We start from the raw sequence: 27,959 nt of genomic DNA, 5'->3' as shown, positions 1-27,959 counted from the left end.
GGACAAAATAAACAAACTGAAAATAACACTACAATGAACAGTAAATGATGAATGACTTACAGTACAAAAAACAGTGTAAAAAGGAAGACAAGTTTAAATATTGTTGTGTATGAAAGGGATGAAAATAATACAAGGATGAGAATAAGTAAAATGATAGGCTGGAACATCTGGGAAAGTAAATACAAAGACAAAGAGAACAGTCAATTAATGGAATAGCAAGTCCAAAGTTTCAACAAAATAAATAGTGAATCAGACTATGCTTGTGGAGGGACCAAGTGCCCATCTCCCATTTACTTCAGTAGGAGTTCTGCATGGTCAAGCCTTGAAATGTCTAATTGTCAAATGTTCAATTGTTGTTATTTGTTTAGAAAAAAATTTAATTAGTTTGTTTTAAATTTGTGTAAGTCCATGCAGTACTCTCCCTTTCAGCTCATGGGAGGTCTACAAGCTCAGAACTACTGCTAGATCAGAAAATGAGCATGCTAAATGCCATCTCTGTTTGATTTCATGCAATACATGTATAGTAATTGATTAGCTTTAAACTCACTGCGTCTGTGACTTTCTGATACAAGGAAACAAAAGACTAATTAGTCACCATAGGAATAAGAATAGCTTTCAGCTTCACCTTGCAACTACTTCGACTGTAAACTAGCAAGACAGCACAAAGTAAATTAACACAGCAAGAGACTTACAAAACATTTGATAACTTCATTAGCAATAACAAGATATGCCAACTATAATATTGCATGATAAGATAAAGGTAGGTAATTTTCATTTTTCATGGCAAAAGATCTTGAGTCAGCAAGGAGTTTGCTCCCCAAAACCTCTCTGAAACAATTCTGCACAAAAACAAACCACAACAAATATGGTTGTTACTGCTGCATGCAAGCAATATTAACAGGCCTTCAACAAGATGCAATCTATTACAGCAATTACAATATTCACATTACTGTGTGGCTCTGTGACTTCATAAAATAGATTTGCATCGTTTATTTTATCTGTGGTTTGCCATATTCTCTACAATTTTTGAAATTCAGTATTTCTTCCTGTTGAAAATTAATAAAATTTTCCTTTTATTTATTTATTTAATAGGAACCCCTCCACTCACTAAGAAAACAATCATGTCCATTTATGAATCATGTTCATATGTCCCAAAAATACTGTTCGCACTGCCTTTAGTGGCAATGAAGGCCCAACTTTGTCAAATGCAATTGCAAAGCCAGAAAGGAGTAAAATGTTCTACCTCCTAGAGCATAATTTTAATTTCCAGGAGACCAGATTTATTCCATGTTTACAAACAAACCTATTGGTAGAATATGTTTTCATATGGCCAAATTAGCATTTTTAGTAATATAAGAAACAGTGATTTTTGTCCACTGTCTCGAATAAAGAATTTTCTTTTTGTGCCAAAAATCCAATTTGAGGCTTAATTTGCTTGGCAGAGCCTTTTTACCTGTAGGCCGTAATAAGTAAAAGTCTACCTGACTCACTGACAAAGGTTCATCGGCACTTCGATCGTCCGAAGACTTTGGGACTTCGAGCCTGTCGATGAAAGCCTGGAGCTCTTTCCTGAAGGCCTTCATCTGCGCATTGATCCGGTACAGGAGCTCGTGCTCGCGTATCCTGCTGCCATCGTCCTCCTCGTCCATCAGTCCAAAGAGGTCCCCATTAGCCACATAAATTCTTGCCTCTGTGATGATGGTGCTCGTGTCGGAAATTAAGCGATCTATTGTCTTGCCCAGCCGCTCCGCTTCAGAGCGAATGTCCTTCATCTGCTGCCTGTCAGTGAAGCTTTTCTGCCACCCAGACGGCGTTGGATAAAAAGACCTCGTGGGTGTCAGGCACCGAATGTTGCGCACCTCTTCGGAGTCACTCTCCCCACCAATGGGACCTTCCCTTTTGCGGTGAGGGGGGCGGGAATCATCATCGCTCTCCTTTTTTCCGGCGTCGCTTTCTGCATCGCTGTCTCTAGGGCTGCCACGGATGCCAAGATGAGAGGCCAAGTCGTAGCGCTGCATGTTGGACATTAAAACTCTGTTCTCATACTGGAGCTGCATGACTTTGCCACTCAGCTCATTGATCTGCATTCGTGCAGCTTTTAGCTCCTCCTGTAACGCTTCCGTCTTGGCATTATCATGGTGCCTAGAGCTCTCATGGGCCCCGGACTTGTACTTGTATTTGTTCAGCTCAGCTGTTATGCGTTTGTTTTGTTCTTCTAAATCAGCTACATTTCTCCTCAGCAATTCTGTTTCATCTTCTACTAGCTGCAAATGCTGTCGTAATTCTGACAGGGATTCATTCTGCTCTCCCAGGAGTGGGTTAGTGGTCCCTGAGAAATCATCTCCTCTTAAATCATCAAGCTCTGCTTTCAGTCCTCTGTTTTCTACTTCTAGTTCCACTATTTTCCTCCCAAGAATGTTAGCTTCCTCCTCCACAAGCCTCAGTCGAAGCTTGAGTTCAGCCTCTCTTGTGGTAGGTGGCCCACCTGCTTCACCTTTTGGCAAGGGACTGTCTAAATCCCCATAAAATGATCTGTATTTTTGCAGCTCGTGTTCAAATCTGTCTTTCTCTTTATCAATTTTAGCCATTTTCTTCCTCATCAAGGCTGCTTCTTCTTTGACAAACTGTAGCTGGCATTTCAGGTCTTCATTGTCATCCTTAGGAAAAAAAAGCAGTATTTGAAGAAACTTGAAGTCAAACAGGAGACCTCCAGTAGACTGCCTTAACTTACAAGATTTACAATCATATGTACATGGCTTTAGATACTAAGATATTTTCCTGCAATATTTTTTTCACTGATCAATACATTAAAAAGAGGGGAAAATGTTATTTTTCTTGTGACTAAAATTTGCACAGTTCCCAAAAGTACCTTGGGGGGTAGGAAAAGGGGAGCTTGTAAAAAACCTTGTATTTTCTATGCTTGCAACATTATCAGAGTTTACAGTGTTCAAAAATCCTGAAGTCAGCAAAAATAGAGCCTATAAATCTTGTTTCACTGCTGCTGCCATTTACTTTGCCTAAAATACAGAGTAGGTGAAAGTTGGTGGGTTCTGTTGCAGCACCACATTTGTTTAGGTGGTTCTTGAGATTAGTGGTGTCTGACTGCAGATCTGGGGTAAGAGCTCTTCCATTTCACAGCATACAGAAAAACAAAGGGCAAAGCTAATAAGCAAGCCAAGTGCAAATATGTAAATCATGTACCCCATTTCCATAGTTCCCTGAAGTCTCCACATAAGAATCAAAGTTACAGTTAGTGCAACATACCTCTGTTGGTGTCTGCTGTGACTTTTTTTCTGATTTTGGCAGGTCTTTGCTTCCTCTCCTTTTCAGTGATTGCTGCAATTGCAACAAAAGGACATGCACTGAATTTTTCTAAAGGTATACTTAAAATGTATATAATTTGTGTATCATTAATTTTTAAATATAGCAAATCAAATGCAATTATAAAGGAATTAATTTCTTGTCATTTTTGAGATACCAAATACAGAGGAAAGATGCCATTGCTCAAAAATGAAACAGCAATGGCACACAAATAAGGTTTTTGTTTAATCAGGTTTTAGTTTAATCAGTCTGTTCCCTTTTTCATTCAACACATTTTAAGACAAGTGCATTACAAATGTTTAACACTCAACAAGAGTGGTAAGAACACAGGCATCCCAAGTGGCAACTTACAGATGGGAAAGCTGAGACAAGCAGTAAAACCCAGCTTGCCCATTTGATATTAACCCTGGTGGGGGCCAAGGCACTTCAAAGAAGCCTTAGTCTTAGACTTCGTGGTAGGGCAGCTACATAAAACAGTGTCACTGAGATCTGCAGCTGACTCCAGTGTACATCTACAAGCACACCTTTCTCTGTAGTGCAGTCACACCTCTCTAAGTGTACTCTGGGGACAAACTCACACATAGCTCTGGTCACTAGGCTTGCTCTATTTTCAGATCATAGTCTAGTAAATGCCATTTAAAACTCCTTGGACTACAAAGTTCTAAAGAGAAACAAATTCTACCAACTCAAGAACAGAAACACACAAAACACACAAACACAGGTCTGTCTGCACCACCATATTCTTTGGTGTCCTCTCATCTGCTATGTATCAGAGAGTAGAAAAGAAACTCCTCCTTTCAGAGCTGGATGCACTAGGTTTGAAGTCAGCTAGTGTATCCAGCAAAAATCTTGTAGCTGCTGACAGTAGAAACTTCGTTATGGAAAAGCAGCAACAGTGGAAAACAAGTGCCACCATCCCACTGGCAACACTCAAACTGATCACCAAGAAAACAGCAGGAGAGAGGCAAGTGAATGAGAGAATATGTTAATACATAACACCCCACTTCCAGCTGTTCCCAGTTTTTGTGTTCCCCAGGTAATCTGTAGGCCCCAAGGCAGGACAGTGATATAACCAACACCATCTCCCTCTGAGACTGTGCTCTGGTAGAAAGATCCTTTGAGAAACATGCACTTCCCTCCATCAGCGGGGAGAGTCTAGTTCTATCTAAAAGCCATCCACACAGTGGGAATTAAAATATGTTCATAATCCTCAAGATACAGTACAGTGGGTGGGTATGCTGCACATAACAATCCTGTGCACCATTTGCCTGCTGGTACTAATCATGCTCTTTTTTCTGCAGATCAACTTTGTTAAAATTTCCTATAGGCATAGACTGCTCATTCAAAAGAAAAAGTTAATGACATAGAAATACTCACATGCAAATCAAATTTTTATGTCTCTTGCAGAAACATTGAATGCTCTCAGTAGACCAAACAAAAAAACAAATCAAAGATCATGGCTGGATAGCTGTAAAACACAGGCTTCTAATGGAATCCAGAAATGACATGAAAATATTTCAATTAACTCATTTTTCCCTTCAAGTATAAACCCCGCAACTTTGGGATCCAGACTACAAACAAAATGGTGCTTTTCCACAGTCACCCACAAGTTATCTTGTTGTAGAAATGGTACCTGGATTTTTGAAAGTGTTATCTTATTGCTTTCTTTTAGAATTGGTAAATTTATGAAGCCCTAAACTTTCAAATGAGTAGGTTCCTCCTCTGTATTACCATTAATTATACCACTATGTATCACCACTTTGAAAAAATCCTTTCAAATCAGTTTACACTGCAAACTTTTCCATGCCCCTTAATTATGCCAATACCACCCACTGATAATAATAATAATATTAAATAAATAAATAAAAAGTTATAGTTAACCTATATATCTGCTTTATTACCTAAATGCCTTTTGCTCACCCTGTTGAGCTCAGCCTCTCTCCAGAAATAATGAAGTTCTGGAATGCTGAGCTGAGACTTCTTTTGTAACCTATGACTTTTCAGAAAATAAGACATTTAAGAAAAAGTACTTTTCTAGGTTTGATGTGAAACAAAACCTCCTTGGTTTTCTCCTTTCTTGCTTTTTTTGGTGTTCCTTTTAGTTAGTCAGGATAGCAACATTCTAATTACAATAGTAGTTGTGGCTATGTAATGATTAGGCACTACTTTCTATTCTGCTCTACTTGAATTACAACCAACCCTCCAGAGCTTGTATTGTTCATCAACAAAATCCCAGCACTTAGCAAAAATTTCATAGCAGAAAGCAATGAAGAACATGCACAATTCAATTAGAGGGATGATGTGGGTAAGCAGATTAGGCCCAGCTGGAACTGGTATGAGCTCTTTTCATATGAAAAACACCATGACAAAATTTCTGATCACTAGAGGTTAAGATCTCACAAATCTCAGCTGACGGATAATATCCTCACAATCACAGTGTCCCACAATATATATCATGGCAGGGTACTGAGGCAATATCACACTAAAAAAAGAATGCCACATATCAAGAAGTATATTCTGCTATAAATATTAAATTTTTGCTATAAATACTAAAATTTTCAGTTTCTTCCAGATGTGTATATCACAATTTACAGTGGCTACTCTTTCTATCAATTCTCTCAAGCCTTGTACTACTGCAGTCTTCCAGTTCAATTTTCAATATGAAAAAAATAATTATTGCTGCTAATGAAATAAGCAATGAAATTCATCACAGCAAAATGAAAAAAGAAAAAAAATGTTCAAACTAACATATGGCAGAACCAAAAAACAGCAACTCAGATCCCTGCATGCAAATCTTCATACTAAACCGAGACAGGACATTACTAAAATTGTCTGCACATTGCTTGTCACTAAAAGCCACCTCTGCTGCTTTCTCAACTGTAGCAAAAAAACTGCCCTCCATATGCTACAATTGGTTTTGAGAGTTTGTTATGAAGGACAGTTTGTGGTCTCATAGATTTTTTTTTTCCATATAATTAAACTAATCCTACTCACAAATGTCTATAGCCTTGATAAGGCTGCAGATAATGTTTGTATTTTATGCAAACCAGATCACATGCAAAGGGGAATTCTGTTGTGGTGCTCAGCAGCATCAATTCTCCAGTGACCTTCACTGGAATTTGTCCAATGTCTTGCTGGAGATGCTAAGCACTTCTCAAGATGGCATCATCCTTCTCTTGCCAGCCCTAAATTGCAAGCCAAATGTGCAGTCCTAACATCACCTGTAATGCTCAATGCTTCTCAGGTGAAAAGAGACCTGAAATCTACTCTGAGATTTCACACAATACACAGATAATTGCATCACACTCCATAGAGGAGGAAAGCTATAATATGAACTCAAATTCTTCCTACCTGGTTCTAACATAAAATAAATATCTCAGCAATTAATAAAGAATCCTTAAGCAAAACCTACCAAGATATCCATCTTCACAGAACAGGGCGAAGAGTGTACAGCTCCTTGAATCTCCACAGCTACCACAAACCTTCTCATCTGCACAAAACTGTGCTGTACTTAGCTATGGTTAGCTGACTCCCAACTGCTGTGACACATCTGCAGAGCTTTCAAAAATCAGAGTAAACCTAACACCACCTTTACAGTCTTGAAAAGTCAATGAATATTGAACAATTTTTTGGCTGCACAAACTTGCCTCTGTGTGGCACAGAGTGACTATGACCAGGGAAATGTAAATTTGCCCTAAGCCTCTCTCTGCATTTCCTCTTTAATCAATATGGCTGTGTAACCCATGGAGCTGGATCAAATCAGACACAAGACAGATTATTTTTTGCTTTCTGCCACTGGTTCTAATGTAGTAAAAACTAAATTGACACTACCTATGTTGGAAAATTGCAAGTTTATAGTCTCCATCAAAAAAATATAATCTTTGTTTTTAAAATGTATTCCTTACTCTGCAACTTTTAGTGCAATTTGCCAGCAATTTGTCAGCTCAAGACCCTGGTTTTGTCTGTCATTGTCACAATTACATAGAATAATACAATACTTTACTCCTTCCATCACCATTCAAGAACAGAAGTCTGGAGTATTTCTATATTCTACTTGCTTGCAAAATTAAGTCACAAATGAAAAAGCAGAGGATAACTGAGATGCAAAAACTACAGCCTACCTGTCCACAAAGAAAACACAAAGCATATCCCTATTAGCTGTACCAACATTTTCTTCATATTTAAACTGGTATATTTCAGAACACTGCTGAGGAGCAATACAAAATGAAAACAATCTTTACTACTTTACTACAGAGAGAAAAACAGTTCTCATGTAGTTGAATGACTTCATATTGTAGAAAAGAGGAGCTGACCCCCAATATTTGTATTATTCCATTTGCATTTATTTAGGAGTTATTTCAGTTATCACTTTCAGATAATTTACCATTATTTATATAACAATTAAATACGAAAAAGTACAAAAGAAGGGGAAAATATATGCAATATTTGCACTTTATATAAAGAAACCTTTTGCAATTTGAACTAAAATCACATTGTTAGAGCGTATCATAGTAACTCTTGTGGTATAGCTGGGTAAAAGCATCCTTTGCAGTGCATAACTGAAGCAGCATATTTATGCTTCCATTATATTTGCTTCCTTCTTTTCTTTATTCAAAAAAATTACAGAAGATGAAAGCCTCCTTTTCAAAGCTCTCACTACATCCTGGTCAAATAGCTGTCCAAACTGATACTTTGCTTTCTGTGATTACACACTCCTTCATCCACCAGGATATCATAAAACAGTGAAAACAATTTCTCTAAGGAGTAAGAGGTTTTCTGCCATTTGAACCTTTCAAAACATGGAAGAGCTAGACATGGTTACTTCCCCAATGCTATCCTACTAGGCTTTGTTATAGATGCAGAAATCACAATCATCTTACACTTGGCTCCCTAATCCTGAAATGCAAAAGAAGATCTCAGAACATCATGAATAGTTTGAAGTGCAAGTGCAGGAACAAGTCGTTGCATTGTATATTGATGCTAGTTAAACTTTTCCTAGGGCTCCCTTAGCTGGTGCTTATTTTCCAGCTCTGCTATCTGAGAGAAGAGATTCAGTCTTTTTGTCAGGGTTTGCACAATGCACTGCTCCAGCCTTTCTCTGGGACTGATGGCACGACAGACAGCATGTCAACATAATTAAAACCACTACCACAAAACAATAGCAATAATCACAGGCACAGATATGTATATGGCAATTATTAATTAAATGCATATGAGATTTCATCAAATGTAAAGTGTTTTTTCTTACACCTAGTACCACATGTGGAGGTTTTCAGTCTTCTTTGAAGGCTATCTCAAAGAGATTCCAAATAGATTTTCATGAGAACGAGAGTGCCAGCAACCAGATGAGCTTCATTGCCTTGGTTATACAAATCCATATATATTAACCAAAGTGTAGTTACAATATCCCAACAAAAAGGATTTGTGTCAAAAATGAAAAGTAGTAAGAAGGAAAATAAGTGATTCTGCACATAGTGTGCACCTCAACATTGCTCATTGGAAATGTATAAAGAAGCCAGTTCTGCAAAGTTGTGGACTCACACATATCCATTGATGTTCATGCTCGTTTAATACTCGAGAGTTGCATTAAATGCACAGACGACACTTACAGTCCCTCACCTGGATTCACAGGGTAGGACAGCATCAAACACAGGCACATCCATGTGCATCTGGAGGCGCACAGCAGAGAAAGGAGCTTTGAAGCTTGCTCTCCGAGACTATGCACTTCTGACAACTTCCAGTTAAGGGGACATCTCACCAAAAAATCAGATTTTAGAGTTCATTTGAAAGGATGCAAAAATTGGACATGAATTCAGGTAGGAAAAATTCTGAAATCAGCATTTGGTCTTGAAGCCTGACCAGTGTCCAGAAGATTTTCTGTTTACATGGGAAAGAAATCCAGCTATTGCTTCTCAGCAATCACTACTCTGTCCTCTGACTATAAGGAGAAGTCTTCTGTTACTCTTAGTCTTTTCTTTTGTCTGTGTTTACTTGGGGAAGCTCTTTAGTAAAGCTAACTGTTTGCAAATTGGCTGAAAAATATGTTCTGTAATACAACGGGGAAGCTTCAAAGGTGTTTGGAAACTTTGGTCATTGAAAACAGAGGATCAGACCCTGCAGTGCTCTGAAGTTACGCCAGTGTGATCCAGACACAAATTAAATACATTTTGATGAGCAGCTCATGTAAAGAAGGTGCTCTAGGAAAAATAAGCCACGGAGACTAAGAGCTAAAATGGAAGGAAGGCATTTTAGAAGTTTGGACAACCCCACACCTACTTTTCTCACCCTGGTACCAGTCTGATCTGACATAACCTAAGCCTGCATCCAATATTTGTCCTGGTATTTCAACAATGCAAAGATGGATATGAGGGGAGGGAGGATATTGCAGAGCATCCAGCTGCTTCACTAACTTCAAGAAGCTCGTGAGACCAATCACTTGATCCCCAAAAAATACTCTTCCCCCTCACTGAAAATGGCTCAGGTTCTTATGGCAAATGCTTATTCCCAGCAAGGGAAGGGGCTGTGACTTTTAGGCTGACTTAAAACCTTAACATAGAGGTTGACCTAAAACTATTATTTAAATGTTCCCTTTCCTAGAAATGTGAAAATCTCATTTTGAAAAGAAGCTTAACAGTCTTCCACTCATTATAAATATTTGATCACTGGAATGTATTTTTAATTAGCTATCATGAACAAATATTTGGCTCTTCAGCATTTATAATAAATGTCACTGAACCAGCAAATCACCTGCAAATTAATACCACAGCAGCCCTAATGGGGTTATGCAAGAATCAATTCTAGGTCCTACTCTAATTAACATTTTTTCTTACTAACTGGAAAGAAGATCCATAAAATAACATTGGATAAAGACTGCAGGGTAAAGGTTAGAGAAACACTAAATATTGAAAAGGAAGGTCACTGATACAAACCTTTGGGCAATCAAATAATGTCGGTTTTAATATGACAAAATATGAAGATACAGATGTAAGAACAAGGAGTAAAAGCTATGCTAAGACAACAGGAGAACCCCCTAGAGAATAGAGAAGATCTCTTGAAAAGCCACATCTCTGAAAAAAGTCTGCAGGGTCATAGACAAAAATCAGCTGAAATTATAGCGAGGTGTAATTTTGTGACCAAAAGGTTTATTAATACGGGATGCAGATATCAAAACTGAGGTTTGCTGTGCAGTAACTAGAAATTATTGCCTCTCCACAGAATCAAATCAGCCTCAGACAAGTGGAAAGATTCACTTCTAAGTAGTGCCTACCTTTCCCCTTTGAGGGAGGTAAAATTCGTAATCTAGATTAAATGCTTAACTTTTACATGGCTAAATGATATCCATCCTAAGCATGAAGATTTTAAACAAAGAAAAAAACAAACACCAAAACATTGATGGCAGACTCTTGAATTTAGCAAGGCAGAAATAAAGTATGTTTCCTGCCTAGTAACTAACTTTCAACAAATTCAGATGGGAAGCGAGGTGCAAATTTTTACCTGCTCCTGGGACAGTTTTGGAACAGCTGTGATAGACTGTTATCAGCTGTCAATTTTTAACACAGACCAGCACCCTTTTCTGAAAAGCTGGCATCAGTTTGAATAAAATAGTTGGGATTATTTTATGACTTGTGTTATTCAGAAGACCATACTGATTTATTGTATAACACAGTTCAGTCCCCATAATTTTGGAACACATGAAACTTGATGAGAATTTAGGAAGTGAGCAACAATACTCCTAGAAGCACATAATAGGAAAAATAAATATTTGTTTATTTTATATTTATATTATAATATATAGTGCATCTATCAGCAAGGCAATATTCCAGTTCAAAAGTCTTTTTGGACTGTTACTGGTGCTTCTAATTAGTAATTTAATCAAAGATTTAAACTGTTACCATCTGTAAATTTAAAATAATTTAGACCAGCCTGCAATTTAAAAGACTGATGGTAATCAGGGCAGTTGGATATCATCATCAGTCATGCTTCGCAGAGATGAGGAGCTCTCTCATTACGAACAACACTGATGGAAACAGATGCATGGTAAATACCTTCTAGTATTTAGTGCAAGTACTCATCTGTGACCTAAGCAAAGGGCTTTGCTGTTATCCTAACCTGGATTCATTGCTAAGCTCGCCAAAGTCAATTAAAACAATCGTGCAACCAGGATCAGGCAAAGCAAAGCAGACTTGATACCTTCAGGTTTTATTCTACATATCTTGATACATGCAGCTGTTAATACTAGCAATGGGAAGGGGAGGGGGGGAAGCAGAGAAATCATATGTCAAAAAATCTAAGCAGAAACAAACACTTCAGAAAAGCACACCTGCACATCTAAGAGGTTAATCCATTGCCCTTTATTTCAAAATAAGGAATGCAACATTTGGAACTCATAGCTATGGAACATTATCAAAATCTGAACTTCTCAAATGCCAGGAGCTTGCATTTCTTAATACTATGAACACTGAAGTGAGTGGAAAAAAGCCCAAAACATCAAAAGCCTGATGCTCTTGTTCCTGGCTAGCACTAATTCCACATGATTCAGAAGAGCTGCTGAGTTGATCCTGGAACCCAGCACACCTATAGCTGGGTATTCTCCCTGTCAAGTGACATATACTATAGCATATAGCTATAAATGTGTGCAAATGAGAGGGTCTAAAAGATAACAGGGTCTAAAAGAAGAGTGTCAGAATACACCATTCTGCTCTCTGAAGTGTCATATTCTTCCAGGGCAATTCAGAGGTAAAGCACAACCAGCGAACTGCCAGTTTGTGAAGAATCAGCTGGCTGCTTTGAACAATGGCACACAGAAGCCATTTGTTGGGCAGTGTTCCCCACTGCTGTATGTGTACAATACTTCCTTTGTTGCACTTTTTTCTCTTACCTCACTCCTGTACTGCATGTGAGGTGTGTGCTGGATGGAGAGTCCAGTACTTTGCACACAGACACACACATGCACAGCTGTGTGACACAGAACACACGCAGAGGCACAAACCACTGTGCAATATCAGTGCCACAGGGAAAACGTCCTTCTTGGCAGCATGTAGCTGCCTCAGATCTCCTGCTCACTCACTGTGTTTTGCCTCAGAAAAAGCTCTGCTTGGACAAAGCTCTCCTGGTTAGCAGAAGTAACCTGGAAAACACTTCCTTTCACTCTATCCAAAAGTGACCTTTCCTACCCCTTGTATGCTCCACTGCAAAATGGGAAAATAGATTCTGCTTGTTATTAACAAGAACAGATCAGAACAGTGGAGGCTGACAGAGACCTCTGTTATGACCAGCCCCCACAACTGGCCTCAGCAAAACACCCTGGTGCCTCCACAAATGGGCAAATGTTTTGAGTCATTAATTATTAATAGTGTTCTCTCTCTCAACCTCTGAAGATCTAGTCCAGCTCCCCCTGCTCAGAGCAGAGACAACTGAAGCAGGCTTCTCAGGGCCATGTCCTGTGCAGTCTTGGATTTCCCCAGAGGTGGAATCTCCTTCCTCTATAAGCAATGAGTTCAGTGTTTGAGCGCCTTCACACAAAAGTTTGTTCTTGTCCTGTTGCTGAACACCACTGAAAAGAGTCTGCCTCCTTCCTCTTTATATCCTACCAGATTTTTCATAGAAACATAGATCTGGGGCCTCCCTAGGCACCCTGCCCACTGGCCCAGAACCCCTCATTTCAGCTCAGCCCATGCTTCAGGTCCTGTTTGAGCTGTGTGAGATGCAGTGAGTCTGTCTTTAGCTCACCACAATTGCTCCTGTCACCAGTCATGGACTTTGTTGATACACCTGTGTATTGGTTTTCCAGCTGAACCTTAGACCTTTTATTTCTAAGTGGACTGCAGGCAAACACAAGTAACATTATAAAGCACTTTCAACAAAACATTAAGTTGGGTTGACTTTTGGAGGGGTTGACTGAGGGCTAAGTCAGGGAGAAGGATGTGGGAAGATGTTTTTAAGGAGAAGGTCCAAGCCCCATGAAAAGGCCAGGGTATCATACTACATCCTTTGTATCCTACTATGTGCCATTAGGATACTAGGTAACAAACAGTATCACCTCTCCTTCAGGAGCTACATACTAATCAGAGTAATGTATAAAGAAGCTATGCTTGCTTCGCTGGGCTTCTCTCATTCTGCAAGTACTGGGTCATTTAAGCCAGCCACCTAAATTCTCAGAACGATTATTCTGAATTACTATTGAATAGCAAATTTAGAAATTCTTGTGATAGCTTTATTGTATATGTCTCTGCTGTCCATGTTCCATCTGAGGTCTTGCCAATTTGTTCCACCTGTTTTTACACTGGATACTGCACTGAGGTTACTCCCTGAGGGCCCATGGCATGTCCAAAACAGCCATCTGTACTGTGACAGGACCAGGCTCCCTTCCTTACACTGACAGCTGAGTTCAGGCAAAATACAGAGCAGCATGTACCTCCATGGTGCTACTTCTTATTTACCCTCCTAAAGCCAGGACAAACTACCTACAGCTGTGAGGCTCTGCCAAGCTCCTGTCAGGAGCACCTGAAGGATGCATTGGGAAATTCCATGTGCAGAATAACTGAAAAACTTATTAGGCTACAGAGTTCTCTGGAGGTTTTTTAAACTGTAGATTAACTAGAACATCCAGAGAATGTAAAGACAGAAAATCCTTTCATGTGGGGTTTCTGAAAAGCTCAGTTTAATCGAGAAAGACAGCCCTGAAACCAGTAATGACCACATATACTAAACAATAACAGAGCTATGGAAACTTTTCTTTCAATCTAAAACCTGCTCATCTTTGATATATATCAGCACATTGCAAATCCTCTGTTATTTCAGGTGTTTCTTTGAAGGGACAGATGCACTTCAGCAGGACTAAATACAGTGCTGTAAGGGACAGAAAGCACATATAACTATTATTCATCAAAGCCTTGGTGGGACTTCCAGTAATATGATGACATTTGGTGTACATTGATTCCACACAAAACATGTATCTAGACCTCTGGTTCAGCACCTAGAAAATGTCTCTGTTCTGCCTCTATAAAGCCTGTAATAGAAAACAATTTTGCAATGTCATATGGATTTCCTCTAAATCGGGAGAATCCTAGCCTACATCTATTTTCCCATTCATGTTTTTGTACCAGTACAAAGATATTGAATTTGTCCTCTCTATCATGCAATCTCTTTCTTTAAGATCTAAAGAAATCATATGTAGTGTCTTAAAACAAAAAATAAATTTACAGAGACCTGCCAAAAATGACAAAATGAGCAAAAATAAAATGTGAGCTGGAATTTGATAAGCACAATGTATTATTAAAAAAAAAATAAAATAAATACATTAAAAAAGCAAACAAAACAAACAAAAAACCCCACAACTTAGGCAAAACAACAACAAAAGAACCAGGGTGGATTATATATACTGACTATGGATACTGTGAAAGGCAACATAATAGAATAGCTATTTAAGAATCACCTAAACAAGGCAGCTCATATTTACACTTTTAAGTGACCTGGCAACTTTTTTGTTCTGATTGAGCAGTCAAGTTGGTACCCTTATTCCTAAATTGCATATAGCAACTCTTGAATGTCAATTTGAGCAAAGCAATATTGAAATCAGGAAGTGCAAAAATAAAGACTTTTTTCTGTGGCTGAAGACCATTAAAGCCCTCTAATACCGTATTTCCCAGAACTTTCCTCCATTTTTAATGTGGTATCATATTTTGGCAGCCTTAGTGAAGTCAGTAGTGAGACTGCCTACTCAGCAAAGAGATAAAAAAGGTTTTTCTTTCTCCTTTATGCCTTGAGGAAGTCATGCCCTAAAGTCTGTACCAAGAGAAATACATCTTTTACAGCCTGCCCTATGGTGAGTTCATGCTCACAAACCATTTTCACTGATAACCAGTTGCCATCTACCACCCGATCCAAGTTCCCACCCTGTCTATTAACTCCACGGATAACTGGGCATGCCAGCTGATTGCCCCTTGCCAAGTAATTCCCAGCAGTAGGGAATCACATGGCAGCAACAGACTGGACTTGCTGTTCTGCATCTCATTTGCCATCTAATCTGGCTCCATACCAAGTCAGAGAACCTTTGCCTAGTTTTTACACTAGAAAATGAAATGGTCAGAGACTGTTCTCAGGACCTGATGCCAACCGGCTCTTTACAATTCAGTCTCCTTTCAGCTGTGATGACAATAAAGCTAAACTTCCCTACAGCTTCCTTTCAAACAAACAGGATCACATCCAAATTGTCAATCAGTAACAAGCTCTGACCCAGGCTAGACCCCAAATCATGCCCAAACACTGAAGCAGTGGTAGCTGACCCAGGTCAAAGCCATCTAAGGGACATGTTAGCAACTGCTTGTTAGCATGTGGGCCCTTCTTTAACCTGATTTACTTTACATATATAGTTTTTGACTGCTGGAAGTGATTCTGTAGCAAAGAACAAAGTTCTTCTTTTTCTTTGAAAAGAATGATCCAAGCAAAAAAGAAAAAAAAAAAAAAAAAAAGAAAAGGGTTTCAGGTGCTTGAGACCAGAATGTTGGGACTGATGTCCTCTGTAAAACACAGTTTCCATGTGCTTGGAAGCTCAGGTTTTATTCTACGCTTCCATTCTAGTTAGGTTGTTGTTTTGTTTTTTAAGAGAGTCATTACTATTTTTTTTTTTAGACTACGCCTTACTGCAAAGAGACTAATTTGAAGACTGTATGTAATACCAGTAACTCCTTTGACAAGAGAGCTTGGCTGCTGCTATCTCTCACAGAGATGAAGGAAAATGAAATTATATTCTGACACAAGAACACTCTCATGTTCCCATGAAATCAGAGTAGCAGTAATATGTTTATAGATTCAAAAGAACTGATCAGTCTTTATTTCGTGATGGCTAAATTAGTTTCTGTTTTAAACCTATCCCAGGTACACTCTTTTTCACTACAGCTGCCACTCCTTCATTATCACTTCCCAATCAGCCATCAATCCTGCTACTCCTTTTACACATTTTTGTAAATTTTCAGACCATTCAACAGAAATTCACAAAGCAACGCACTAACTTCAATGGCTGAAAAATATCCCTTGCAGGCATCTTTACTCACAAAATCTCTTCACAGTAAGATATCTATGGAGTTTTATTCCTTTGAAATAATTTCCTACTTATTACCTGTGTTTTGGAATGCATTATTATTGACCATCAGGCTGCTTACATTCAATTCTGAGTAACTATTGAAGCAAATGGCTCATGTGAATTGTTGATGGCTGATACATAATTAAAATCTAATTTTATGAAGTTTAAGTGTCAGCTGCTTCTCAAATGCACCTTTTATTCCTGCTTATGGAATATTTTCAGAGAATTACTACAACAGATTGTTAGAGAGATTAATTTCTTTCTCCATTATGATTCTTTTCTCATATTCAAAGAACCAAACCAAAGCAAACTCTGCTTATCCCACTCCCTGTGAAATCACAGTGTGCTCTGAGAAAGTATGTCAGAAGCACACCCTCACAGGTTATGAATAGCATCCCTGCTGAGTACTGTTTTTAAAGGAACAAAATACTTGGGCAAGATACCAAAGATAACAGAATACCACACAAGCAAGTCTGACTGGGGGTTATGCATCTGCTGGGATGTGATGCTTAGAAACCACTGAGCTCTATTTGGAGAGAGAAGACGTTTTTTTCTTTTTCCTGTACAAATCCAGGCAGACACTTGTTTCTCATCTCTTTCTAAAAAGTCTTACAATTATCCTTTTCTCTTCATCAAAACAAATTTGATTTTCGTGAGACAACAAACCAAAATCCCAGATCACAGAAACCCTCTGCTTAAAGGTACTGTTGGTATAAATGCTGCTGATAGACTTAGTACTGGATACTCCAAAAGATACAGGAAGGAACTGGTCTTGGCCCCATTAAATCCTCCCCTGCTGCCATCTGGTGCCAAGAGCAAGTAAATTACTGTAACTCTCCAAAGAGTTCCACTTACTGCACTGAGACTGTGAGGATGAGCAGCTACAGCAGCCTCTCATCTCACTCTGCTTGTTAGTTCATAGTAAGTTATTCATCAAAAGGATGACATAACTTTTTAGAAATTTCCCATTCCTCTACATTACCAGGTAATTATTTATTGGAACTTACCAGTTTGAATTGCTGAAAATTCAGTATTAATGAATTACCTCACCCTCTCCCACTGTCCAGCTATCAATCTGAACATTTTCTCCAGCTGACAGATTATGCTCCAGCTCGAGGGCCAGAAGGCAAAGCTAACTAGGCCTAAAGTTGTTGCTCCATGAGGGTCTGGATAAAGCTGAAGCCAGGCATTAGAACCAGAAGCCTTCCTTCAGGTGCTCACAGTGATAGAGCTGCTCTGTCCTAGCACAGCGAGTGATCCTCCACTGATCTCAGTCCAGATGCAAAAATGAAGAGCTAAGGCTTGGAAGCAAGGAAAGGAACAGAAAAAATCAAGGAAGCTGACAGATTTGCATGAGGGGGTGGAGGAACTAGGGAAAAAGTAAAAATTTCACAGCAGATAGGAGCTGTAGCTTAAGAAATGGAGATAATATATTTCAAGCAGAATAAGAGCAAAATGAACTAGAAAAGTCTTGAAATCCAGATAGGAGATTGGACACTCTTGAAGAGTTGGAGGGATGCAAGAAAGGAAGGAATGGTGGGAGAGAAGGACAAGACTGGGACTTAGAAATCAGAAGACAGCAAAAAAACCACTACCATCAGACATAAAAGGAGAAAAAGTAAAAAAGAAAAAGAGAAAAAGAAAAATATAAAAAACAGGAAAAGGAAAAGGAAAAGGAAAAGGAAAAGGAAAAGGAAAAGGAAAAGGAAAAGGAAAAGGAAAAGGAAAAGGAAACCCACGATCAAGACTGAGTGAAAGAATCTGGAGAATGTGAGACTCTGTGAGTTATAGAAGAAAGACTTGAAATAAATGGTTGTGGCTAAATGGCAGAAGAATGGGCTTAAAGAAAGAAAGGGTTATGAGAAAGAAGAGATATTGGATTTTCATCTGAGAAAAGTGAGACAAGCTGGTATTGATGATCAAGAGGACTAGCACAGAATCTTACCAGACCTTTTGCAGTGTGGGTTTGTTGGTTTGAGGTGTTTTCTGGTTGGGTTTGTTTTGTCTTTTTTTGGAGGGGGGGCGGGAAGTAGGAATTTGAAGTTGTTTGGGGTTTTTTTACAGCAGCTTTTGTGGTGAAATTTCCAGCTATCTGTCTGATATCTATGCAGCCTGAACACTCAGAGATATATAAAGAGCTAATCTGTGCTTAAACACAGCAGGCAAAGGTTGCAAGAGTAAGCAGAAAAGTATAAAGGCTTTCCTGTGGTCCCACAGCAGATTAGTGTCAAAATAAGGAACAGAATTCAGATTCTTCCTTTCAGCTCAGTGCTCAGTTCCCCAGATCCTCTTGCCTTCTTCTGTATCCATGCAGAGTATGAACCAGATTGACAAGCACCACTACAGCAAAGCACAGACCCATGTAGGGAGGCACAGACTCCTCTGCCTGCAGTCAGAACTGAAGGGACAAAAGACATCTCTGGTTCGTGTGCCATGGTTATCAGGTTCTGGGTCTGAACTAAAAGTCTATGCTTAGAAGAAGAAAATAGTGGCTTGACAACATCACCCTAAATTGGCCATAAGAACTGAGCTGCCTTGAATCTGCCCAGCTTGGAGCAGTAGCAGAGCAATGTATACCCATCCAGAGAGACACACGTCCCCAAAAACACTGTGCTTCTTGCAATTGTACATCTGCATTGCAACAAGGATCTATAAAGCCCAGGGTCCAGTACAGCTATCATATTTTCCCCCTACTTCATTGGTCTCACAACAAACCACTAAAGCACAGCTAACTGGGGTTTGCTATGTAGCTACAGTAAACAAATTAATTTTTAGTTCATGATAACAGAAAGGTCTACAAGCATTAGCTAGGCTTTACCTGTTAACAACAAATTAATGGAAGCTAATTAATTAATCAATGAACAACATGTTCATTATTATTTATAACATGTTAATATTTTAATATCTGAAAAATTACGTCTAGCTACAGTTGGTTTCTCTTTCCTGCTAGGAAACAATTCCTCTACTTTGTTTTCAGCTTCCCAAAAAGCATTACAGTTGATAGCAACCAATATTAAAGAAGAAATCACCAGCAGTTGCTACAAATAAAACCAACAGAGTAAAAATCTTGTGTGTCTGTGTGGGCATATGCAGGAATACTTTCAATCAAATAGATGCAGTTTGGGGGACTGACAGCAAAAGTAACTGATAGAAAATGTATACGTTGCTGGAACACCTTCCAAATCCTGGATGCTTGCAAGCTTCTGCTGGCATCAACAACAATTTCTAACTTGTTGTGGAATTTATCAGAATTTTCTTTTTCCAAAAGCTGCCAATCAAGAAGGCAAACAGCAATTTTTATATTAATGGACAAATACATTCACATGTCTATATTCACTCAAATGTTCACTGGAGAACTCCAGATTTGACTTTAAACCAATACATCTGGTAGCTTTTATCTTTCCTACATGTTTTCAGTCAAATCTCCATGCTTTTTGAAACAACAGAGAATCCACACAGAGGGAACTTTGGCTTTGATCCTGCCCTAGAGACTACCTACCAAACAAAATTCTTTCTTTTTTACATTTTCTATTAAGTCTTATTTTAATTCTCTGTTATCTCGCACTATTCATTATAAAAGAATAAGAAATTTCAAATGGTAGTTTTACATAAATAGATTTTAAGAATGGAAAGTTTTGGGTTTCTGAAGTACATCTGATGACAAAAGTACAGATATCAACCATTACATCTCCAAACATTTTTACTATGTTGTGAAACAAAAAGGTTTCTTTGTCTTTAGAGAGATACTTTCCCATTAATTCTAAGTTCAATAAACCAAAGATCACAATCCAGACAAAAGATCTTCCCCATATTTCAATTTAAGCTGAGTAAAACTCCCTTAAGTAGGAGGTTCTCTAGGTTATAATGGCTGTATTGAAATGAGAAAAGGTTGTAAATCCATGAAATTAGAGGAAATAACTCATAAGCAAACAGAAAATTAACATTTTGACTATCTGACAATGACATTTAAAATGCATGAAACCTTCAATTGCCAGAGAAGAAGAAAAATTATTTGTCACAGAAAAATTCTTATGCAGACTGCTTTTGGTTGTTTTCATGGGTTTTTTTTGTATTAACGTTTTCAAAATTTCGTCACAGATTCTAAATTTCAATTCTGTAAGATTTAGTTTTCTTAACCAGCATGTTTCCAGGGGTCCCCCAAGTCACAGTATATTTGCAAAGTTCTTAATAATTTAGCTTTGCTTCAAACGTGTTTTTCTCTGACTTGCACCTCCTCAACTATCCTCCAACTTCCCCCATGCTGTGCTGAAAGTCCTGGCCTGAAAAGCAGCATTCACCTGCTGAAAGCAACTCAGCAGCCTATTCGAAATACATAAATCCTACCTAATTATGATGATACATATAATGACTGTGCAAGGCAGTTCTCCCTACTTTAGTATAAGGATGTATTTCTGACTCTTTGTCCATTCCACCCCTACTATGGTGTCAAGTCTTATTTTATGCTTTCTGGCTTAGTGCCCCCATTCTGTGCCACTGGGAATCATCCATCTGCTTCTGCTTCATGAAAAACATTATTGTGTAACAGAGACCCTAAACACGACACCATCTTTTCTGGAGTCTCCAGCACCCTTTCATTAATACCAACAGCAAAAACAGAAAGGGCTAAACACTTAAGCCAAAGAAAGAAGTGAAGATCAGTGTGGGAGCAATAGAATCGTAGTTCTGCATAGTGGGCCAGAGGAAAGAACCACGATAAGGAGAAAGTGACTAGTGATGACAGGGATGAAGAAGTCCATTAACTGGCTTAATACCGAAGAACGCAAACTACTAAATTGCCACTAAACATCACTGTAATCTGAAGACTCTTCAAAAAAGCAAGGCAAAAGAATTTTACAGCAGCATAACCTATTAGAGAGGAGGAATCAGAGATGAGAACCTAAAAGAATGCAGAGTCTGAATGAACAAGAACGACAAAAGAGTTGGGAGTAAAGCCAATCTTAAAGACACGTTATAATGATAATTACAGACAGATCATGCTCTCATCAAGAGGCTAGTCCAGGAAACCAAGCTCTATTTAATGACAGTAACCAGAGAGAAAACATAAGATGGAAGTTTCAGGGAGATGAGGGGAAACCTGACTAAGGCTCAGATTTTTTTCATGCCCTTTTAAAATCAGCAGTTATCTGGGAAAGCAGCAGAAAGTGGAACAAACCACCTGTTTAACCTATACTAACATGCTTGAAACTCAGTTCCTGTAAAGAAAATATTTTAATATTTTTAATACTATAATAAAGGATTCAGTTGCAGTTCTTAAAAATGCCCTAATATCATACAACTGAAAATTTCCTGCCTTTCTTGACAACTGAATTACATCTCTTATGCTTCATACAAGACCAAAGAGGACACTGGTGTTCCTACTAGGGTGTACTCCTAAAAGTGAAAATTGGGGGCATTCATTGAATTTTAAATCTTGGACAGGAAACAGGAGAGCAGTTTTAAAAATCTCTTCTGAGAAGTCATTCTTAGTCAACAGTTTTTCCTTTTACTACTGCTTTGTTATCTCTGTCAGCCAGGCTATTACTGCTGTAATGCAATTTTCTGCTTACTTAATGGAACAGTATCTTCCATCTATATAATGGCAGCTGGAGTAATTTTGAAGATTAATTAGATGCAATGAAAAATTACACTTAGATTGAAAAGCCAGGTAGAGTCTCTCACTTTCCAGTACTCCAAGAGCATGACTGAACAAGATGGGGAGGTGGCTAGATCCCCAGTCTCAGTGTGTCTGCTAGTCCCTAGTTGTAGCTAGCAAGGGAAAAACTATTGGTATTTGTAAAAACCCGTGGGAAACATCATCTGTAAAGTTAGATGCCTCTGACATACCTGAGCATACCTGACCATACCTCCTATATGAATATTTATGTAGGTACAATGTATCAAAGCCTCTGAACTCGTTACCACTAGTTTCACATTTCCCTCCTAGTAGTAGAGAGAGAAAAAAGGCACCACTTGGTTCCTGTTCTGCCTAGAAAACACGAAACATTTTAGGTTTTTTTTAGCTTCTCAATCATCAAGTTGTACTTTAGCACTCCTTTCAACTTTCAACTGCCATATTGTTTGCCCCCAAAACAAGTTGTAGAAGAAAAACAGTTCATCAGTAAGAATCTATGATCTTCTAATAATTTGTGTAGAAGTAAGTAACAACACTAACCTCTTTCATTTTTTCCAGTTCATTCTGTAGTGCTTGTTTGGCAATTTCAACTTCTATAAGCTGCTGTCTTAATTTTTCATTTTCATCTTCTGTTATAGTACGTTTTTCTTCCACATTTTCTAACTCGTGATGAAGTCTCACCGATACATCTTTAGCAACCTAAATGAAACGGTATATCAAAACACTGGTTAAAAAAACTTTACTGCTGCAGTGCTCAGTGCCTAAGCAACCATTTAAAAGTTAATTCTGGGTGTTTTGATGGAAGAGGTGCGTAAAGAAACAGGTAGACAAGGACATCCATAGACAAAATTCTAAATAATTTCAAATTCAAGCCAATTCCTTCCAAAAAATGGTACATTATCCCTATGGACTTCATTAGAAGCCACATCAGACATTAAACCCCAACTCCTTCTTAAGTGCCTTCACATCAACAGTTAAACAGGACCTTCACTATTCCTGGAGACAGTGCATCATCTATCTTCTCTTAACCACAGCTAGCTTATGTTTTTCAATGCACTAAAGCACATGCACTTTGAATACTTGGCATGCAACAGCATCTAAAAGCAGGGCTCATCTTCTCCAGGCCTTCCTTACCTGTGTCTAGCTGTGACCACAAATGGGTATATGTTTATTTTGACACTGATAGTTTCTCTCTCCTAGGTCAACAATTAATGGAAATATTTACTTCTATTGGCTCATTTTAAGATTAGAATACAAACAAACAAACATTTTTACTGACGTTGTGTTCACACAAATGATGTCCGCTATTTTCAGTTAAAATGAACACTAAGGTTTTTGGTTGTTTGAGGTTTTTTTAATGCATTTTCACAGGAATAGAGTTAAAAGGCAAATGACAAGATCTAATCGTCTTCCTCGGGAAAAGTAAAGAGAATCTTGCCCTGCAAGCCACTTGCACTATATTTTGTGAAACCACCAGAAATTATAATCACACACCAAAAATATTTAAATATACACTAATCACTGTGTTGATGGTGATTTAGACACACAGACACATAGTTTGAAAAGCCTCATTTCCTGCTTTTTTTAGAACACTGAAAGCATAATTAATCCTACTTAGCATTAGCTAGCGGAGTTCAGCAAGCTATCCTTCATGGCTTTCACTCAAACTATCTTTATGTTAGTATGTCAGAAGTTCCTTGACATACTAAAACTCTAGAGAAAAAACAATAATAACTGTAAGCAAGCATCTAGAAAGATCCAATCTATCAGAAAACAGCAGCAGCTAGTGACTCAGCCTTCCTTGACAAGAAACCCAGTGTGTGTGAATTACAGATACAACACTGCAGAGTAGCACAAGATCATTCAATAACCTCCCCCACCGCACATGCACTCAAGACACATAATGCCCAACAGAAAGAGCGAATGGAGGGGAATTTCAATTATAGCCACAGTCCAAAGAGACTGCAAAATGAGCTGAGAAACACACCACAGGGCTTTAGCTTGATGTCTTTCTTACACTTAGTATTAAACTGCTCATCTGGTTGTCCATCTAAAGTAAACGGAAAATCATGGGGGACATTTAAAACAGCACCCTAACGGAACCTGTCTTCAGTCTACAGATACAGTCTGGATCAGTAAATAAAACTAAATTGTAATGTCATTATTGGTAGCTAATTTTTTGACAAAAAAATTAGTGGAATAGCTATTAATACAGAAATAAAATACAGAGCATTCTAGATCACATGAGAAATGGGACTCACTTATGCAAGATACATTTTAATACAGCTATCTGCAAGACTGTATCTCTAAAGGATCAAGTTCCCTAGTATATTGCAAAATGAACAATGAAAAATGAACAGTGTCAATTTGGACAGTCTTTCTTCAGAAGAGGACTTGGAAACACTACAGAAAACCTCATATGAGTTATAATGATGGTTAGCCAGCACCCAAAACTCTATTAGGCAGAAATTTAGCATTAGATATTCATCTCTACTCCAAAGCAGAACACATTCATGAACGATGAGAACACTCTGCAACAACACTGCTCCTTTCCAAAGAGTCAGACATACTGGGAAACATGGGATAAATGCTAATTAAAGCAAGCTCTTTGTGTAGCTAAATCCAAGACCTTAGCTTCTACCTCCTATATTGGCAGACAAGCACCTCATCAAAGGTGCCCTCAACAATTCCCTCCCCAACCTGCATGTGTATGACTTGCTAATAAAAGTAACACTGAGCCAACAAAGAAGCCAACTCTATAAACCAGAAGCACAATTCACTTGGGATATGGAGGCCCACCTTCAAATTCTGCCTGCAAATGTGTCTCAGCTGATCACCTAAGCATCATTCTGAGTGTGCAAAATATCCTTTGTTTCAAACAGAAATCCCCATGAAAAGGGGGTGATTTTGCTTCTGATCAGGGAGACTATTTTGCCAAGAACCACATCAGCACCTGTATTTATAGAACTGTCACAGCCACAACAGAAAACGTGGATTTTGAATATGCACAGAAAAAAAATATCAAATAGAAATTTTAATAATAGTGATGACAAGCTTGAAAACTTTCAGAAAAGATGATCCATACCAGGCCTGCAAATAACATCATATTTATCAAAAAGAAATTTTAAAATAACCTTGTTCATAATCATGTATTAAATCCACATTTTATGCTGCAGTCCACAGAGTCCACGTGCCATAACTAGAGTCCTAGGCAGAAGTGTGGCCAATAAAGCTCACACTTGTTATACAGAGGTCTGCACTTCCATGAGAAAAGGTCAGTTGACTGGGAGACCAGTCAACTTCCAATTGTGTCTAGAAAGAGGTTTTTTTCCTGTGTAATTGGACCAATCTGGAATGGAGCTGATGGGTATTTTATCAATGACAATCTTTAAACAAGGACTGAAACATTTCCTCAGCAAGAGGCTGTGGTTCATTCAGATCTTATGCATGAAATGCAGTTGATGACACACTGAAATTTGATGGGTTTTGTCTAAGGTTTCAGGTGGATGTGAAAAACTCCAGATTCATTGAACTTAACAACAGTTTTTTTACTGACGGCAACAGAGTGAAGATTTAGTGTTGTGACTGCAAGTATTCAAGTTGCTTGCCCCCTAAAATCTTTCAATAAAGAGTGGCAAAATCCCCTCAAAGTCAATGGGGCTGTTTAGTGAGGTTGGTTTAATTTTGCAGTGGAAAGGTATGTTTTGCATTCATCATAAAGAGTCCAGAACCTTCAGCTCCTAATTTACTTTTGAGTAACTCCTTGCACATTACCTTTACAAAAAATGATAGAACTGAAGCTGAAAACAGCCTATCTACATACAGTAAGGGCTCCTGTTACAGAATAGCTTGGCAATTGCTATTCCATGAGCTGCACAGCGGAATGGATGGAAACGCCTGAGTCATGAGGACCAAGAGCACAGTCATGCCTACATCTCAGACACTCCCTTCCCTTGACACCTGCTCACGTCTGTACCTTGAGGTCCTGCTCCATGCTGCGTATGAGCTCGTTGTCGATCTCGCCGGTCTGGGCGTAGCGGAGCCTCTTGCGCTCAGCCTTGCGCAGCCGGTACTGAAGGATCCTGCAGTTCTTGTTGGCTCGCTCCAGTTCATGGCGCATTTCTTGAAGCTGACAAGCATCTTCCTCAAAGAAGCTGTCCCTCATCTCGTCCATCTCTGTCCTCAGCTCATCTATCTCGTTCTGTCACGGGGGCAAGAAGGGGACAGGGATGCAACAGGTGGGTCAGAAGCACAAATGTCAGCACGTACAGGGGAAGGCAGCCAAAATGGAGTTCCGACCCGCAGGGACGGCAGGTAAATACAATCCAGCTCATTATAAATACCGCAACGAAGCAGGGAAGTGGCACTGCCCGCACGCCCCACGACAGAGCCATCTTAACGCTGCCTTCAGCTCTCCTGCCGCGACAGAAGGAGGCCGGGAAGGTCTTCCCGTCGGGAGGCAGCCCGGTCCCCGCCCGGCCCTGGTTCTCCCCCACCCACGCCGCCGCCCCGGCCCCTCACCTTGAGGCTCTCGTTCTCCTCCCGCAGTTTCTCCATCTCTTCCTGCATCTCCTCCTGCAGGTGGGGGCTTAGGGCGCCTTCGGGGCCGCAGCTCCTGCCGTCGCCTTCCGTCTCGCCCTGCCGCAGCCCTTCCGCCCCGGCCGCCGCCATGGCAGCGGGCGAGGAGGCGGAGGCGGCCGGGGGATGCTCGGCCGGGGCGGCGGCCGCGGAGGCGGAGGAGGCAGCGGAGGAAGCGCTGCCGCTGCTGCTACCGTGGTTGCTGCCCTTGGTTTGCATCTGGGCGGCCGCCGCCAGCCCTTTCCTGAGGTGGAACTGGATGAGCTCACTTTGCAGGCATCCCTCCTTCCAGTACCCGCCGCCGCCCGCCGCAGCACCGCGGCCCTTCCCCGCACCCGAGGAAGATGGAGGCGCCGGGGCCGCCTCCCCCGCGCCCTTCAGCGGGGACCGCCCCGCTTTCCCCCGCCACTGCTTGGGCGGCGGCGCCGCCGCCCCCTCCCGCTCTGCCCCTCCGCCCCCTGCAGGGGGCGCCTCCTCGGCGGCGCCCGGCGGCGGCAGCGGCTCCTCGGCGGCGGCGGCGGCGGCGGCTCCTCCTCTCCCGGCGGGCGGAGGTTCAGCACCGGCGCCGGGCTGGACAGCTCCCCGCCCCGGCTTCTCGGCGGCGCGGCCGCGGGCGGCTCGGGGGGCCTGGCCGGGCGGCGGTCGCGCCGAGGCGGCTTTGGCGGCGGCGGGCGCGGGTTTGGCGGCGCTGGGCGGCGGGCGCGGGGCGGCGTCGCGGGCCCGGGCCGGCGAGGATGCCCGGGGCTGCTTCCTGCCGCTGCTGCCCTCGGGATGCAGGCGCGGCTCGGCGGCGGCGCCCCCTGCAGGCGGCTGGCTCATGGCGGCGGCTATCTCGGCGAAGCGTCCATCACCGGCGGTGTCCTCCGCCTCCTCCGCCGCCGCCGCCCCGAGAGCTGGGGGAGGAGAACCGGAGAAGCGGTCGGGGTCGGGACGGGGTGGACGAGGAGGACGGGGAGACGGGCTTTCCGGCCACGGCCGCGGCCAGCCTGGCCGCTCCCCGCCGGCCCCCAGCCCTCCCCGGCCCCCAGCCCTGACCCGCGCACACCTGAGGGCGGAGCGGTCCCCCGGAGCGGCCGGGGAGAATCCGGCCGAGGCCGCAGCCCAGAGCCAACCGGAGCCGCTCATGGAAGGGTCCGAAGCGCTCCGCTAAGCCTGAGACCAGTTTCCATTCCGCCTGCACCTAGGGGCGTTTCCCCAGCACCGATGCCGAACCTTCCCCCGCAAGGATAAATTTCCTTCCACACGCAAACTTCCCTCTCCCTTGTCCTCACCGCCAGGCCTGGGTTGCTAATGCACCTGTCTGCCTGCTAAAAGGCCTCGTTCCAGTGTCTATCACAGCCGAGTGGG

The 27,959-nt window shown here is 40.7% G+C and overlaps 1 protein-coding gene across 2 annotated transcripts; it reads right to left on the bottom strand.

Moving 5' to 3' along the window:
- Nucleotides 1-26: 26 nt before the first annotated feature.
- On the bottom strand, nt 27-27,431 carry MTCL3 (MTCL family member 3). 2 transcript variants are annotated; one of them, XM_088161844.1, is made up of 6 exons: nt 26,556-27,431; nt 26,011-26,235; nt 22,575-22,733; nt 3,265-3,336; nt 1,491-2,657; nt 27-167 (listed from the first exon to the last, which is right to left on the bottom strand). In XM_088161844.1, exons 1-6 carry the CDS (start codon nt 27,429-27,431, stop codon nt 57-59), a joined length of 2,610 nt encoding a protein of 869 aa, XP_088017970.1. In that variant the 3' UTR covers nt 27-56. The 2 variants fall into 2 exon arrangements, with proteins under 2 accessions (XP_088017970.1, XP_014729757.2); XM_014874271.2 differs by having other exon boundaries at nt 30-167; nt 1,482-2,657.
- Between the last annotated feature and the right edge of the window lie 528 nt (nt 27,432-27,959).

Source organism: Sturnus vulgaris, chromosome 3, assembly GCF_052056855.1.
Source record: "Sturnus vulgaris isolate bStuVul1 chromosome 3, bStuVul1.hap1, whole genome shotgun sequence".
Classification (NCBI taxonomy): domain Eukaryota; kingdom Metazoa; phylum Chordata; class Aves; order Passeriformes; family Sturnidae; genus Sturnus; species Sturnus vulgaris.
The sequence above is the reverse complement of the archived record's forward strand: the minus strand, read 5'-3'. Positions and strand labels throughout refer to the sequence as shown.

Excerpts from the sequence above, each read along its gene's own strand:
- MTCL3 (XM_014874271.2), bottom strand. The coding sequence starts at position 27,431 with ATGAGCCAGCCGCCTGCAGGGGGCGCCGCCGCCGAGCCGCGCCTGCAT. Across the intron at positions 22,734-26,010 it reads GCATGGAGCAGGACCTCAAG|GTTGCTAAAGATGTATCGGT; the intron begins GTACAGACGTGA and ends CGTTTCATTTAG. Across the intron at positions 3,337-22,574 it reads AACTGGAAAAAATGAAAGAG|CAATCACTGAAAAGGAGAGG; the intron begins GTTAGTGTTGTT and ends TTGCAATTGCAG.